At 51.7% G+C, this 15,427-nt stretch overlaps 2 protein-coding genes across 4 annotated transcripts in view; both read left to right on the plus strand.

Moving 5' to 3' along the window:
* Nucleotides 1–10,307: 10,307 nt before the first annotated feature.
* On the plus strand, nt 10,308–13,074 carry LOC119328855 (EEF1A lysine methyltransferase 4-like). Of its 2 annotated transcripts, none has more exons than XM_037601849.1 (9): nt 10,308–10,644; nt 11,690–11,803; nt 11,890–11,958; nt 12,060–12,079; nt 12,154–12,206; nt 12,285–12,315; nt 12,399–12,477; nt 12,611–12,744; nt 12,838–13,074. In XM_037601849.1, exons 1-9 carry the CDS (start codon nt 10,473–10,475, stop codon nt 12,892–12,894), a joined length of 729 nt encoding a protein of 242 aa, XP_037457746.1. In that variant the 5' UTR covers nt 10,308–10,472; the 3' UTR covers nt 12,895–13,074. The 2 variants fall into 2 exon arrangements, with proteins under 2 accessions (XP_037457746.1, XP_037457747.1); XM_037601850.1 differs by having other exon boundaries at nt 10,313–10,644; nt 12,614–12,744.
* A 708-nt stretch (nt 13,075–13,782) lies between these two features.
* The window catches only part of LOC119328854, a 3,475-nt gene continuing 1,830 nt past the window's right edge, over nt 13,783–15,427 (plus strand). Inside the window, exons 1-5 of one of the 2 annotated variants that reach the window (XM_037601848.1) lie at nt 13,783–14,053; nt 14,537–14,737; nt 14,821–14,923; nt 15,016–15,095; nt 15,182–15,259. In XM_037601848.1, the coding sequence (XP_037457745.1) occupies nt 13,880–14,053; nt 14,537–14,737; nt 14,821–14,923; nt 15,016–15,095; nt 15,182–15,259 (636 nt within the window). In that variant the 5' untranslated portion in view covers nt 13,783–13,879. Of the gene's footprint in view, nt 14,054–14,530; nt 14,738–14,820; nt 14,924–15,015; nt 15,096–15,181; nt 15,260–15,427 lie in introns of both variants that reach the window. The other variant, XM_037601847.1, reaches the window with a different exon arrangement.

Genomic DNA, 15,427 nt, shown 5'->3' on the forward strand with positions numbered 1-15,427 from the left:
TTTCCGGTTGATACAATTCTAGCATGAATAATAAACATTTATCATGATATAAGGAAATATAAATAACAACTTTATTATTGCCTCTAGGGCATATTTCCTTCACCGCGAGCAGCAGGACTCGTCGCTGCCACCATCCGTGCGGCGCAACGACCGCACCGGGACTCCGTCACCCACTCCGGCCACGGCATCGTCTTCGCACGGTCATCGCGGGCTGGCGGGCACTCAACCTGCGTTACTCATGGCGCGGGAACTCCTGCGTTGCCGCCTCGCCAATGACCTCTACGATGACTGGCTGGCCAGCATCATTGAGCTCATCGACTTCAATGTGGCCCACATTCACCTCCCATACAATGCCATAATCGGGTATTTGGCCATCGCCAAGTTCATGGCAGTGACTCACCATGGCTATAATGTCCTCAAGATGCCAGGAAGCGGCGGCATCATCACGGTCGCCTGTGACGAGAAGGATGCAGTGTGTTCCCTCGAGCGCGCTTACCAGGCCACAGCAGCCGAGAACTCAGATGACGAGGGTGCCATCCATCCTCCCAAGGCTGTCCCCAAGAAGAAGAAGCATCTCCTCCCAAGGGGCCATCAGGAGGCTGGGTTGTCCGACGATCGTGCCTCAAGTGATTTTCCCACTGCGGGGGCGCCTTCCTCTCTCACATAGGAAGGCGCGCCCGGTGCCCCTCTCAGGTTGGGCTCGGGGGCTCTCCTCTAGAGGGCCTCTGACCTAGCTAGCGTCATGAGGGAGGCATTCGGGCACCATGTGGAGGTGTGCTTCAATGTGCGCTTCCGTGAGCAGGGTGCAGGGTGCAAGGGGCCAGGCACTCAGGAGTTCATCACCAAGGCAATTGAAGAGCTTCAGGAGGCGTGAGCCATGCGCGGTGAGCGCCGTCCTGCACCACCCAGTGTAGCTGCTGCCCCTAACATGGGTGGCGAGCTGCGCGTCTACGTCAACATTCCAGGACTCAACAAGGCCGCTTCTCAGGAGCGCTTCTGGCCGTCCCACGTCGGCCGGAGTGGGAGCTGCCCCTGCAGCTATCTCTGCGTGCTGTTCGGCATGCTGAACATGGCTTCCACACACCGGCGCTACATGCAAGGCATCATGGCGGCTCATGAGGCCTGGCACCAGGCAATCTTGACGGAGGAGATGCCTGACCCTCGTGAGCCTCCCGAGGCTCGGGAGCCAGACGACTCATGAGGAACGACCTCTTCAGCATGCATCTTTAGCTACCCCAACACTTCTTCTACAACGGTGCCAGGTGACCTTTTGGTTTGTTCAATTGAGGGCGCCCCTCGGGCTGCATTATCCTCAAGTTGTACGAGTCCGTCCCTGCAGCACATATTGTTTTGCGCATATATATCAGAACTGGCATTACCCTTTCATGAGTTGCTTTATGTTACCACCTGCATGACCGGTGCTTCGCCACCATGAATGTCGTGCGCCCTCACAAACCAGCCCGCGACCGCCTCATGATTAAGGACTGGCATGGTATCTGTGCTCGGGTGCGTCCCTGCAGCGTCGCCAAACCCAAGTGGCCGAGCTCTGTCTCGCGGGCCAGCCCCCGTGTACGTCACCTCATGTGGCCCTTGGTGACTTGTTCTCGCATGAGCTAATCGAGAGTGGATGAGTCAGGGCGCGCGACCCGGTGCCTCTCCGCTGCGGGAGCGGCGCGCTAGTTGTCTTTCTTTAGGATTGTTGCATGAGAAGACTGGGCACGGCGTCTGTGCTAGGGTCCGTCCCTGCAGCGTTGATAAAACTAGCGGCTGAGCTCTGTCTGGCGGGCCGGCCCCATTCATGTCACCTCCTGGGGTCGTTAGTGTTTGGCCTTCTCATGCGATGTCCTCTAGAGATTCACTCGGTGCAGGCCACCTAAACATCTCGCAGGGTCCTTACAAATGTTTCGAACCAAAATTCAGGCACAACCGGCCTTGAGGTAGGGCCTCATGAGTCCCGCGCTGGCTCACGGGTGCCCATATACACCTCCTCTAGTCCTGTCGTGCTAGCCATGTTCTAGGACGGGGTTGTACATGCCCCGGAGTCTCCCCTCATAGGGAGCTCCCACCCACGCACCAGTGGAAGCCCCATGCTCTGTGTTGGCGGACGACACGGTCGAGGAGCGGCTATGCCCACGCAAGAGTGGAAGCGCCATGCTCCATGCTGGTGAATAAACAAGTGAGGGAACCCTAGCAGCTGCAGTAACCTCAGGAGGGCCACTAGGGCCGCGCGAGCTAGGGTGCTGGGCACCGGGGCTGCACCTAGGTCACACCTAGCGCACTCCCCCTCCACCAGGTCTGTCACACCTGGTCTTCTCACGACCCTCCCAGGCGAAAGCTGACGAGGAAAGGTATGGGGGCTCCAGATTAACTCAGATGCTGCTCGCATTTCCTTCATGAGGGTTGTTTGTACGTCAAGGGGGAGCCCTGAGCATCGCGACTCAGGGGCCTCACTAGTCATGTAGCCCCTCACCCCTTGGCCTCGTCCTGGTGATCCGAACGCCCCAACGGCGGCTAAGGCATGCGCGGGGTCGGGCCCTGCCAACACATAACACTAAGGCAAACAAGAGGAAATCGAGCACGGAAAGGAAATGGCGGAGTCCCAATAGTTATTACAAAACATATTGTTCCATGAATTTAAATAGAAGTTCTCACGCCTCCACGAGGCACGACGAATGTTGTAGGGTCGAACTAGGAGGAAGCGACGCCTAATGACCCACAAGTATAGGGGATCAATTGTAGCTCTTTTTGATAAGTAAGAGTGTCGAACCCAGCGAGGAGCAGAAGGAAATGACAAGTAGTTTTCAGTAAGGTAATGTCTTCAAGTGCTGAAATTGTAAGTAACGGAGTAGTTTGATAGCAAGATAATTTATAACGAGCAAGTAACAATAGTAGTAACAAAACAGCAAGTTAGCCCAATCCTTTTGAGGCAAAGGACAGGCCAAAATGGTCTCTTATGATAAGCAAAGCGTTCTCGAGGGTACACGGGAATTTCATCTAGTCACTTTCATTAGTTGGTTTGATTTGTGTTCACTACTTTGATAATTTGATATGTGGGTGGACCGGTGCTTAGGTGCTGTTCTTACTTAAACAAACCTCCTACTGATGATTAACCCGCCCGCAAGCATCCGCAACTACGAGAAAAGTATTAAGAATAAATTCTAACCATAGCATTAAACTTTTGGATCCAATCGGTCCCTTATGAAATAGCGCATAAACTGTGGTTTAAGCTTCTGTCACTCTCGCAACCCACCATCTAATTGCTACTCCACAATGCATTCCCTTAGACCCAAATATGGTGAAGTGTCATGTAGTCGACGTTCACATGACACCACTAAGGGAATAACAACATACATACTATCAAAATATCAAACACATATCAAGTTCACATGATTACTTGCAACATGATTTCTCCCGTGACCTCAAGAACAAAAGTAACTACTCACAAATGATAAACATGTTCATGATCAGAGGAGTATTAAATAGCATAATGGATCTGAACATATAATATTCCACCAAATAAACCATATAGTAATCAACTACAAGATGTAATCAACACTACTAGTCATCCACAAGTACCAATCTATAGTTCCAGTAACAAGATTGAACACAAGAGATGAACTAGGGTTTGAGAGGAGATGGTGCTATTGAAGATGTTGATGGGGATTGCCCTCACCAAGATGGGAGAGTTGTTGGAGATGATGATGATGATGATTTCCCCCTCCGGGGGGAAGTTCCCCCGACGGAATCGCTTCGCCGGAGGGCAAAAGTGCTCCTACCAAGTTCCGCCTCGAGGCGGCGGCGCTTCGTCCCGAAAGTCCTCCTCTTATTTTTTAGGTCAAAATGACTTATATACCAGAAGATGGGCACCGGAGGTGGTCCGAGGAGGCCACAACCCACCAGGGCGCGCCTAGGGGGCCTAGTGCGCCTAGGTGGGTTGTGCCCACCTGGTGGGCCCCCCTCTGGTGTTTATTGGATCCAGTATTTCTTAAATAATCCATAAAAAATCTTCGTGAAGTTTCATCTCATTTGGAGTTGTGCAGAATATATGGCTTGGCGTAGCTTTTCCAGGTCCAGATTTCCAGCTGCCGGAATTCTCCCTCTTGGTGTGTTCCTTGCAAATTGTGAGAGAAAAGGCATTAGAATTACTCCAAAAAGCATTATTATGGATAAAAACATTATAAATAATAGTAAGAAAACATGATGCAAGATGGACATATCACCGCCGCCGCCTTGGATGTTGTCGTCGCCCACCTTGGAGAGGCTATCATCGATGACGCCGCCGTCTTCGCTACCGGCTCCAGTCGCCGCATCCGCTAGGTCGGGGACGTAGAGGAACTTCTCCAACAGGGCTTCCACCTGCTTCTTCATGGCCTCGGGGGCAGCATTGCGGGACTCAAGAGTCACCGAGTCGACCAGTGCACCAAGATCGAAGCTTGGGTCTCGGAGGTGGAGATGGCTGAAGACACGCGTCGCGACCGCGGTGAAAAGTGCATGACACTCCCCCTCCACCATGGAACCCACTCTGGCGCCCTCAAGTGCGTCGACGAGCTTGGGGAGAATACCAGCAAGGCCATCCTCCGGAATCGCCAGCGGCTTCTCGTACCCTTCTCCGTAAAGGGAGTGCAGCACCGTGCGGGACCTCACCTCGAGGGAGAGGAAGGCTTCGCGCCCCGTGGCTGCCGCCTTCTTGGTGACGGCAAGGGTCTTCTTCCTGGCTTCCAACCGGGCCTTCTCCTCAGAGACAAGCTGGGTGTGGGACGCCTAGGCCCTGTCTACCTCCTCCTTTAGCTTCCCAGGCGGCCCCGCTCTGCAGCATGGTCCTTGGTCGCCTGGGCCAGCTCGGCGTCGCGGTCGGCGAGCGCTTCCTCCCGGGCCTTCAGCCCCTCCTCTCGTTCCTGGAGCCGACGAGCGTGGACATCCTGCTCCTCGCGAAGGGCCTTCAGCTCGGCTTCCTCCATGTTGCAATGCTCCTTGGCGGACACTGCGTCAGCTAGCGCCGCATCACGAGCCGTCATGGCCCCGCCGACCTTCTTCCCGCTCCCCGTGGTGGCGGCCTTGGCCCGGCCTCAGGTCATCCTGGCAAACGTGTCGACCTAGAGCCACCCTGAGATCAGCGCCATGTGCCCGTCGGCGCCCTATAGATCGGTCCGGAGCTGGTCCAGCGTGATGTAGGCTTCTTCCAGAGCCCCGGGCCTGACGAGGGGGCCGCACTCTGCCAACGCGAGGGCCCGGGGAGGAGGCGACACTGGCGCCAGGACTGGCGTCACCGTAACAACAAGGGAAGCCGGGGGCTCTGGAGCCCCTGAATCCCCCGCAGGCGCGACGGGGACGGGCGGCTCCGGAGTCTGCTGGGACATGAAGGCGGCCTTCTCCTGAGGCTCTACCACCATGCTCCGAGGGACCCGCTCCGTCACGGTGGAGTGCGAGGAGATTTCCTCCGTCTGCGCTAGGCCCACCACGGCCGTGGCAGACGGCGTTGCCTCCGGGGTCCTGGCTCCCTCCTCCCTCTTCTTCACCTCGGTCTCCATCCTGGTTACCAGGAGGGGAGCATTGTGGGCACGACATTAAGAACGGCAAACGAAAACAAGGCAAGAATACTTACTCGTCGGCAGCGACGAACGCCTTCTTCCTGGCTAGGGCTAGGGCGCCCCCGACCTTCTTGAGCACGGGCTTCGTTGCACCCTGAGGATTGGCGGGGCGCATAGTGGCTGGCCTCAGTGCGACAGCGACAAACGACAAGGTGGAGGCGTCACCTCGAGGAAGGGATGTTGCCTCGCCCTTCTTCGGCATTGCTCAGCCTAGCCTCCGCAAGGGGGTGGCCCCAAACCTCATGACGACCCTGGTGGAGGGCGGAGATCCCTCGACCGGGAGCTGGGCAGCGTCGTTGTCGTCGGAGAGGCCACGGAGGAGAGGTCTCCGCCGCGTCATCCATGACCGCCTCTAAGTCCTCCTCCCCCTTCTCCTTGGTGTCATCGCTCGAAGACACCATCACCGAGGAGTTGGGGAGCACAGGCAGCACGAGCCCCAACTCACTAAGACGGGCATGGTGGCGACTAGCTCTGCCCTGTCGCCACGGCGGTACAGCGGCAGATAGGCCGCTGGGAGGCCGCCCGGATCCTTCTCAAGCAGGATGTGAAGGGCCTTCTCTAGCTCCTCGCTTGTCAAGCTCCCTGGGTGCAGCCGGATGTTGTCCTTCGCGCCCTTGAAATCCCACATGGGGCGTGAGCGAGACTGAAGCGGGGCCAGGCGCTGCGTCAGGAACTCCTTAACGAGCATGGCCCCCATCAGCACCCCGGACTCCATGTCCGCTTTCATCTTCCTCAGGACCGGCGCCGCCTAGGAGTCGGTGAGTTTCTCATGACCCCACTAGTCAAGCTTCTCCGGCAGCTCGGTCGGCAATTCCAGCCGCGCGTGGAGGCCCCTGGCGTCCATGAAGACCCACTTGCACCGGAAGTTCTCCACCTTCTTCCCGTCCCTCATGAGCGCGTTGCCGCTATGGACCACGATGAAGGAGACACAGGCGAAGCACTGATTTGGGTCGTGCATCCGGAGGTAGAAGAAGTGGTGGAGGAGTGCGACGGCGGGCATCACGCCCACAAATGCCTCGCAGTAGAAGGCGAAGATGGACATGAGGAGGATGGAGTTGGGTTGGAGGTACAAAGCTTGAACTGGTAGTGGTCGAGGATGGTGGTGAAGAACTTGGAGAAAGGCGGGACGAGCCCCACGAAGACACTGTGGAGGAAGAAGGGATAGAACGTCTCCGCCAGGGTCCGTGGATCGGTAGAGCCGACCAGGAGCAGCGTCTCCTTCTACTCATTGTGGTCGCTCACCATTAATGGGAGCACGGCGGCGAGGTGCCTCTCCTCGATGATGGAGGACGCGCTGGGGGCCAGTGCAGGAGAGGAGGAGGAACTCGCGGCCTGCGTAGCCAACTTCACCTTCCCGGATGCCATCAACAAAGAACTTGAGAGGAGAAATTTGGCAAATCTGGAGATGCTCTCGGCAGGAAGAAAGAGGATCCGGAGCAAGGCAAGAAGAAGGCAATGAAGGCTCGGAGGCAGACGCCAGCCTTTTGTCAGCCACGGGCAGTTGTCGAGGCAGCATGGGGAAGTGGAGACGCCCATGTCCCATCAAGCGCCACGCATCGACTCGGTCCGTAGGAGATTGGGGCCCGTGACAATTCTCCCTTGCCCTTTGGCTTCGCCTCAAAGCCAAGTCCAAGCGCGCCTTGGGCCCGGGGGCTACTGTCGGCATTCTGGGAACCAAGGTACCTAGACTTGCCTGCCTATGGCCCACGACGTGGCTCCGTCGATGGCCTGGTACGACCCATCTTCAACACCTTCAAGGCAAGACCCTCGCGAGGCGGACGACATCAAGACCTTTGGAGGGAGCGGCCTCCTCAGGCTGGCCCCCGAGGAGCGGAGATCTCTATGCAGGTGGGCACCTCATGAGATTGAGGTAACGCCAGTCATGACGACCAAGGCCGGGCGGGCGCAGAGCAGCAGGTTTCCTCTTTGGTGCTAAGGAGGCAAGCGCAGGCGCGGGGTCCTAAGGAATCACCCAAAGGTTTCCATTCCCGTGCAACAAGACCAAGACCACCAGGATGGCAGGATGGATGTCATCACCGAGCCCACCGCGGTTTCACAATCAGGAACTTTGCATGCGAAGACCACCTTTCGCCAGGATAGGATGTACTACTTGTCCCATTTCAAAAATGTCCACTATGCGATCCCTTCCCGCCTATGCTTTGGGGGAAGAGGACCAAGGCCACTATAAATATAGGCTACCCACCACCGGGGAAGGTGGACCGATCCTTAGCTCACACCCGCACTAGAACAGACCTCGTGAGGTTGTTCTTCCCTTGTACTAGTTCATCCTCAGCTCATCATGAGGCTAATCCACCACAAAGAAGGATCTTGGTGTTGTGCCCAGTGTACTGAACCCAATGACTCTATTATGACAACACTGGTGCCATTGCTCTAGCCAAGGAACCAAGGTTTCACAAGAGGACCAGAAACATAAAGCGACGCTGCAACTCCATCCGTGATGCAGTCAAGGAGGAGGACATAAATATTTGCAAAGTACATACGGATCTGAATGTTGCGGATCTGTTGACTAAACCTCTTCCACGGGCAAAACATGATCAACACCAGAACTCTATGGGTGTTAGATATATTACCATGTAATGCTAGATTATTGACTCTAGTGCAAGTGGGAGGCTGTTGGAAATATGCCCTAGAGGCAATAATAAAGTGGTCATTATTATATTTCCTTGTTCATGATAGTCATTTATTATCCATGCTATAATTGTATTGACCGAAAACTCAAATGCATGTGTGGATACATAGACAACAACATGTCCCTAGTAAGCCTCTACCGGACTAGCTCGTTGATCAAAGATGGCTATGGTTTCCTAGCCATGGACATGAGTTGTCATTTGATAACGGGATCACATCATTAGGAGAATAAGCATAGCATATGACCGTGTCAAGTTTATTGCTATTGTTTTTCTGCATGTCAAGTATATGTTCCTATGACCATGAGATCATGCAGCCCACTAAGGGGTTGTGCGCCCACCTCACCCCATCACACGTAACCAAAAGGGGTGGGGGTGCCCCCTAGGGCAGCCAACCCCTTTGCATTTGGGGGGCAAAGCTCCCAGGGGGAGGCACCCAAAACCCATCTAGGGTTTCCCTCCTGTGGCCGCCGCCCCCTAGATGGGATCTAGGGCGTCCCCTTCCTCCTCTGTTCCCCATATATATAGAGAGGCAGAGAGAGGACAACCACACCTCTTGAGCACAACTCCACGCCACGGCGCTGCCCCTCCTCTCCCTCGTAGCCATCTTCCTCTTCGCAGTGCTTAGCAAAGCTTTGCTGAGATTCCACAACCACCACCGCCACCACGCCGTCGTGCTGCTGGAGGACTCGAGCTACTACTTCACCATCGCTCGCTGGATCGAGGAGGTGAATGCGTCATCAAGCCGTACATGTGTTGAACGCGGAGGTGCTGTCCGTTCAGCACTTGGATCGAAGTTCGCGGGATGGATCGTGATTCGATCGCGAAGACGTTTGACTACATCAACCGCGTTTCTTAACGCTTCCACTTAGCGATCTACAAGGGTATGTAGATGCAATCTCTCCTCTCGTAGAGATTGATCTTGGTGAGCGTAGGAAATTTTTTGTTTCCCATGCAACGTTCCCCAACAACTATGTCAATAGGTTAGTCCCAGAAAATGATATAAAGTTGCTAGTAAATGAGTATAAAACATTCAAGAATGATACTTTAATAGCATGGAACAATCAAAAATTATAGATACGTTGGAGACGTATCACGCTACTGTACCCCGTCGTCATGTTGAGGTCGATGACAGCTGCGACCGGGATGGCGGGGGTGGCCGGCGCGACCATGCTGCTGTCCGGTGACGTGGAGAACCGGTTCTGGCCATGCAGCAATGGCGGATGATACCCGTGTGTCTCCGGTGTGACGGACAAGCTCGGAGACTAGTACCATGGAGGATGAAGGGCCGACGAGCTTCTGCTAGCCGCGACCATGACAGCGACCATGGCTGGCGGGGTTGGCACAACCCTAACATGAGGAGGGTGTGCGCCTTGGTGAAGATGTCCTCCTTGTCATTGACGTCGGCCTTGTGCTGCGCGGCCGCCTCAACGGCGAAGTCGGCAGCGACTTTCTTCTCCTTCTCCCTTGTACGCTAGGCCCCCTCTTGGCCGATCCTTGGTCGAGCTTGGCGAGCTCCGTCAGCGTGAGTTCCGACCGCAACTTCTTGGGACCTTTCCTCTTCGCCGCGGGGCACCCGGTAGCGTCCAGGTCGCCGGGATTCTTCGGGGCGCCGACCATGAAGGAGGAAGGGAAGGGGGAGTGCAGGAGGGTTTTAGGGCAAATGGAGGGAAAGTGGACGCACGTGTCCCCGTCGGACGGGCCGGGGAAGGACAAGGGTGCACATCCCGCCCATCTGCGCCATGTCCATTTTGACGCAAACACGGCTCAAAGTTGAGCCGGGAATGGATCGAAACCGGACCGAAAACATGCATTTATCCGTTTGCTTTCGCATGTTGCGCCGTGTTTTCTGTCCGTTTACCCCAAAATGACGGGACCGGACCATTTAGAGTCGTGCATTGGAGTTGGCTTTACGTTATCCAAACGGATAAAATCCGGACAAAACATATTGTCCATTTGGGTAGTTGCATCACCATGATTGAAATGTTCTCCCCATCGTCCATCGGCCATCGCACTCCGTTTCCGCACGTGCACCAGCGCACCGGGATCGCATCGCACTGCGCGAACCACTCCCAAAGTCCCCACTGGACTCCACCCGCCCCTCCCCACCCCGCGGATCCGGAATCCTCCACGAATTAAAGAGTTTCCCCTCCCCTGCTGCCCGGCCGGCGCGCGCGGTCACCATCGTCCATCGACCGAAGCCAGTGCGCCCCCGCGGCCAGATCCGAGCGGAGGGATGACGGGGGCGGCGTCGCAGGCGTACGGGGAGGCGTGGTACTGGGACGAGCGGTACCGCAAGGAGTCGGGGCCCTTCGACTGGTACCAGAAGTACCCCGCCCTGGCGCCGCTGCTTCGCCTCTACGTGCGCCCGCACCAGCGCCTCCTCCTCGTCGGATGCGGCAACTCCGGTGAGTAGCCTATCTTTGCTCCACTCGCCCATGCACCCTCGGGGCGGGATCGATCAGGGAGGGAGTTTCTCTGGGCACCTTGGTTGACCTGCTCCAGCGTCTCTGGTTGGGATCGCCGGGAGACTATTCACTCGATCGATCAACTGGAATGCAATGTAGAATGTGTGCTCTACGGAGTCTTTATGTTTTTGTAGAATGAATCGAATGCTGTTAGACACAAAGGTTTCCTCAATCAGACAGCATTTGCTCAATGGTATTCCCTCAGTGCGATTACGTGGTAACAATACAATCAAAGCAACTCGTGATGTAGCAAGTTAATATGTTACTACTTATTACCAATCTGAGACAACCGGCCTCTCGGCCCTTTACCCCATTACCACTGAAAGCATATGACAAATATGATGCGTTGCGGTTCATGGCCCCATGTCTGGCCAAAACATCATGTGCAAAGTGACATGCGTGTATGAGCGACGTTGCTTTATCAGTGTCACACGTATGTCAGCAAAAAGGTGAAATGGGGTTGTGAGACATATCCCCTAGCGACTCCCTTCCCCAAAGCCGGACCCCTTGTAGTCAATGGATACGGAGTACGTACTAGTTAACTTAATTTAATGAACTACTGGTGATATGGAAATTTATGTACCACATTTCCTTTAATCAAATTTTGATAATATTTTGGTCCTAGTTGAGAGTTATTGAAGCATGATGGCCTCCTCGATCCATTTAGGTGCACCGTCTTGGGTTCATAAAAACTTACTGTCTGATAATTAGCACGGAATTGGCGAGTTACACAGTCCATTCTCATCTTCTATTGTCTTCTACTTATCGTATTGACTGTTAGGCATAGATAATGACGGAATTATTCTTATCCCTTTTGAAACTGGTTGTTTGTTGATTGAGATATTTTTTATCACTAATTTGCTATGCAGTTTCAGACTATATGATTTATTTCTGAATTTAGATGCAATTGTTATATTATTGCCAGCATGTTTATTCTTGGTTTAGTTGAAATTACTTGTTTTTAATCTATTTCGATGTTTCACAGTTTTTGGTGAAAACATGGTTCAGGATGGTTACCAGGACGTTGTCAACATTGATATATCGTCTGTGGTGATTGAACAAATGAAGAAGAAATACCATGATAAGCCTCAACTAAAATGTATAATCTTTGTTCCCAACATTCAGACATTGAATCCCTACGGAGTATCTACGGCTTACTATTGTATTATTTCCTGCAATTTACAGATACGAAGATGGATGTAAGAAACATGTCAGACTTTGAGTCTGGTTCATTTGATGCTGTTATTGACAAAGGTATCGTTATGATGTAAATGTAATGGTTGCCAGCATTATGGAACATCTATGCATCCGTATGTAACATGCCATTGGGTTCTAAACCATTCTGTTATTTGCAGGAACACTAGATTCTATTATGGTGAGTCAATTGTTGCCAGGATACTCAGATATTCTTCCCATGCCATACTCAGAGCCGTGTTTCTTGTATTGTAGTGCGGCCAAAATTCACAAGAGCATGCAGCGAAGATGCTAGGGGAGGTGAACAGGTAAATAATGGACTGATATTTGTTGTGATATCTCTGTTTATTTGACTATAGCTTTCTATTTGTTTCTTCTATCTGCAGAATCCTCAACGATAAGGGGGTCTACATCATGGTAATTGATAGTATTATTAACATGGTAACTCTGTGGTTTTCTTCTTGTGTTTATAAACTTCTTTGAGTGTCACAATGCTACAGATTACTTATGGGGATCCAAGTTATCGATTGAATCTTCTGAAGGACCTCCAATTTTGGACAGTAAAGCTTCACGTCATAGGTTAGTGGGTTTTGCCACCGGTTCGACTTAACGATGTCCTACTCTTGACCCTTTTGATCTATTATTTTTATTTTCTGAAGCTCTAAATAACAGTGTTATCTGTTTTATGATTTTACATACACAATCGACATAGCAGATAGGTGGGAGAGAAGTTCCAAAAAGACATGGGATCTGACCGAGCCACTGCCTTTACAAGATGATAGTACATCGATTATCAACCTTCTTGGCCCAAAACCTGATGTTCACTATATTTATGTCTGTATAAAGGTTAACCGTCGACAAGCTTGTCATAATCATCCGAACTTGCTTCCTGAACTCTTCATATGACTGGTTATTGAATAATCTTACATTGTTATGCAGGACAACGACAGTGCAAGGGTGGACTTGAAGGCCGAGGTCAATGAAGCAGACAAATGATCGCATATTATAACCTTTTTGGATCATCGTGTATAACCAGTGTAGCGAATAATGTAGGGAATACATTTTGTAACTCTTGACTTGTGTCGTTGTTGGCAACAATTTAGCAAAATTACAGCTAGGATGTTGCTTCTTCGATCATTGAATTTGGAATAGAAATGAATGTGCTGTTTTCATGTCTTTCGATCTTGTGTAGAATTTATTTCCGTGTTCACGGAACAGAGGACCCGCTCGGAGTGTGGGAAATCTTAGAGAAAATGATCTCGGTTTTCTACATAAAGAAAAGCCAGAATCTTGTGGGACGGAAAAGTATCTTGGGAAAATTTGTGGATGTTCACAACATATGCCTAGAACCCCTAAAAAAATATGAAAACAGTTTTCAAAAGTTTCGTTTTTTTTGTTTTGGGTCTTCACAACATGTGTTTACAATTTCTTAATTCTTCAGAAGAGAAACTTGAACTTTTTAGGAATTGTCGACACATATGTTGTGAACATTCACATTGTTCCCTGATTTTTTTTTGAAACTTCTGAATTTGACTTTTGTGAGTTGGGAGCATGGTATGTCTAAGTGTTGAAAGCACCGGATACTTTCCACTCCTGGCCTTTGTGGCCATTTTGGCGAACCCGCATGCAATTTTTCTTTATTTTCAGAAAATATAAGGGAACAACTTTTTTATTTGACCTAAGTGTGATTTTTTTTCTTCTGCGTCCATCATGATTCAGTTCAGGCATTCAGCCCAGGCAAAGGGAAAGTGGAAGAATCCCTCAGTGGGACGGATCGACGTCCAGCTTCAATCCAACGCCTCCAGATTCGGCACGTCTCCTTCTCTTTCCCACCACCTCCCTAAAAATCCCTCTCCCCCCTTCTCTAGCCGCCTTCCTTCGGCCCCGCAGCTTTTCTCTCTCCTCACCGTCGCGCGTGTGCCCCTCCTTTCTGTCTCTCTCTCCTCCGCGCGCGCTCCCTCACTCTCCTCCCATCCGTCTAATGGAGGCCCTCGCCGGCGCCGCCGCCTCGTCCGCGCTCCTCCCGGCCTTCCCCGCCCACCAGCCTCACTCCCGCGTGGCGCTCCGCGCCCGCCCCTGCGGCCCCCTTCGCGCGGCCGCCGGCGGCGGAGGCAAGGACGACGCCGCCAAGCCGAACGGGACCCCCGTCGTCAAGGTAACAAACAGTGCCTGAACGCTTACGTGATGCAAAGTAAGAAGTGATGAAGATTTTGTTTGGGTAGTGGTTGCTGGGAGACGGGTGTGCCAGTGTAAAACATGTTGGGTTTAGGGATTTCTGTCAGATGCGAGGCCTGGGGCCTACCCAGACCTGTGGTGTTTCATTGTGTTCTTATTACGAGGTGACTAGGTTTCGAAGCTTGATATCTTTGAGATCGTTCGGTAAGTTTTGTGGATGTCATGAAAATAAAATAAACCTCCTTTTGTACCAATGAACATAGAACTTCCCAATAATAATTAGTTGAGAATCATGTCTAGCTTAGGGGTTCGCAAAGATATTAGTTAGCTTCTTGCTAGATTTTTTTAAGGTGATCCTGTATTTATATTTTGAAACTCAGGAGTGAATCAGGTCATTTTCTTTTAGTTTGCCTTTAGTGGGTCACATATCTTTGGTTTGTAATAAATTGCCTGATAGTTGAAGGTTGATCCAAGTCAAAACGGAGCTCTCGGTCCGGTCACAACTGACAAGTCACGCACGACCTCATCAACCAATTCAACTCCGGACTCCAGTGGATCCAGAGCTGGCTTGTTCAGAACCCCTATATCTGGTGGTGTGCAGAGTGCAACTTTTGCCCATGGTTTACCTCCACCGGCTTTGGCTGTTCGCAATTTAATGGAACAGGTAGCTTCTGTTACTTATCTCCTGGCCTTTGGGCTATTTTCTAGCCGGCTGGATGCTTATTCCTGTCTTACTGTGCTCACTAGGCACGATTTGCTCATCTATGCACTGTCATGTCTGGCATGCATCATCGACGTGCTGGATATCCATTTGGTTCACTTGTTGACTTTGCTAATGACTCAATGGGCCGTAAGATAGCTACTTTGGTTACATTTTGGATATAACTTGTACACTCTGTTTGGCCTCCTTGGGTAATTATTTTGTGTTGATGTCTTGCACAGACCCAATATTTTCTCTGTCACCCTTAGCAATCCACACTAGAAACTTGCTCTCTGATCCAAGATGCACACTTGTTGTCCAGGTATGAAGTTTCTCGGCATGTTTTACTGGAAGTATAAAGGTTTGCTTGCTAATAATAGGATAACAACATCTAGTCCTTCATTACAGGTACCTGGATGGAGTGGATTGTCTAATGCTCGTGTCACAATATTTGGTGATGTCTACCCTTTGCCAGCTGAGCAACAGGTTTCTATTTAGCTGCCTTTGTTGCTTGATAATTGATAGTGCAGTCATCTAGGTAATTACTTTTCTATGGATAATTTTTTTGAAAGAAAAATGTAAGGAAACTCCAACAGTATGAATAGGAACCTGAAATACACGTCCATGAGGACTTAAATGGGATTGTACATCCTC

Source organism: Triticum dicoccoides, chromosome 7A (assembly GCF_002162155.2).
Source record: "Triticum dicoccoides isolate Atlit2015 ecotype Zavitan chromosome 7A, WEW_v2.0, whole genome shotgun sequence".
Taxonomy (NCBI): Eukaryota; Viridiplantae; Streptophyta; class Magnoliopsida; order Poales; family Poaceae; genus Triticum; species Triticum dicoccoides.

Bases quoted from the DNA above. Each gene is read 5' to 3' on its own strand.
- LOC119328855 (XM_037601849.1), top strand. From the start codon at position 10,473: ATGACGGGGGCGGCGTCGCAGGCGTACGGGGAGGCGTGGTACTGGGAC. The intron at 12,478-12,610 runs GTTAGTGGGTTT...CAATCGACATAG, and splicing joins AGTAAAGCTTCACGTCATAG to CAGATAGGTGGGAGAGAAGT. The intron at 12,745-12,837 runs GTTAACCGTCGA...ATTGTTATGCAG, and splicing joins ATATTTATGTCTGTATAAAG to GACAACGACAGTGCAAGGGT.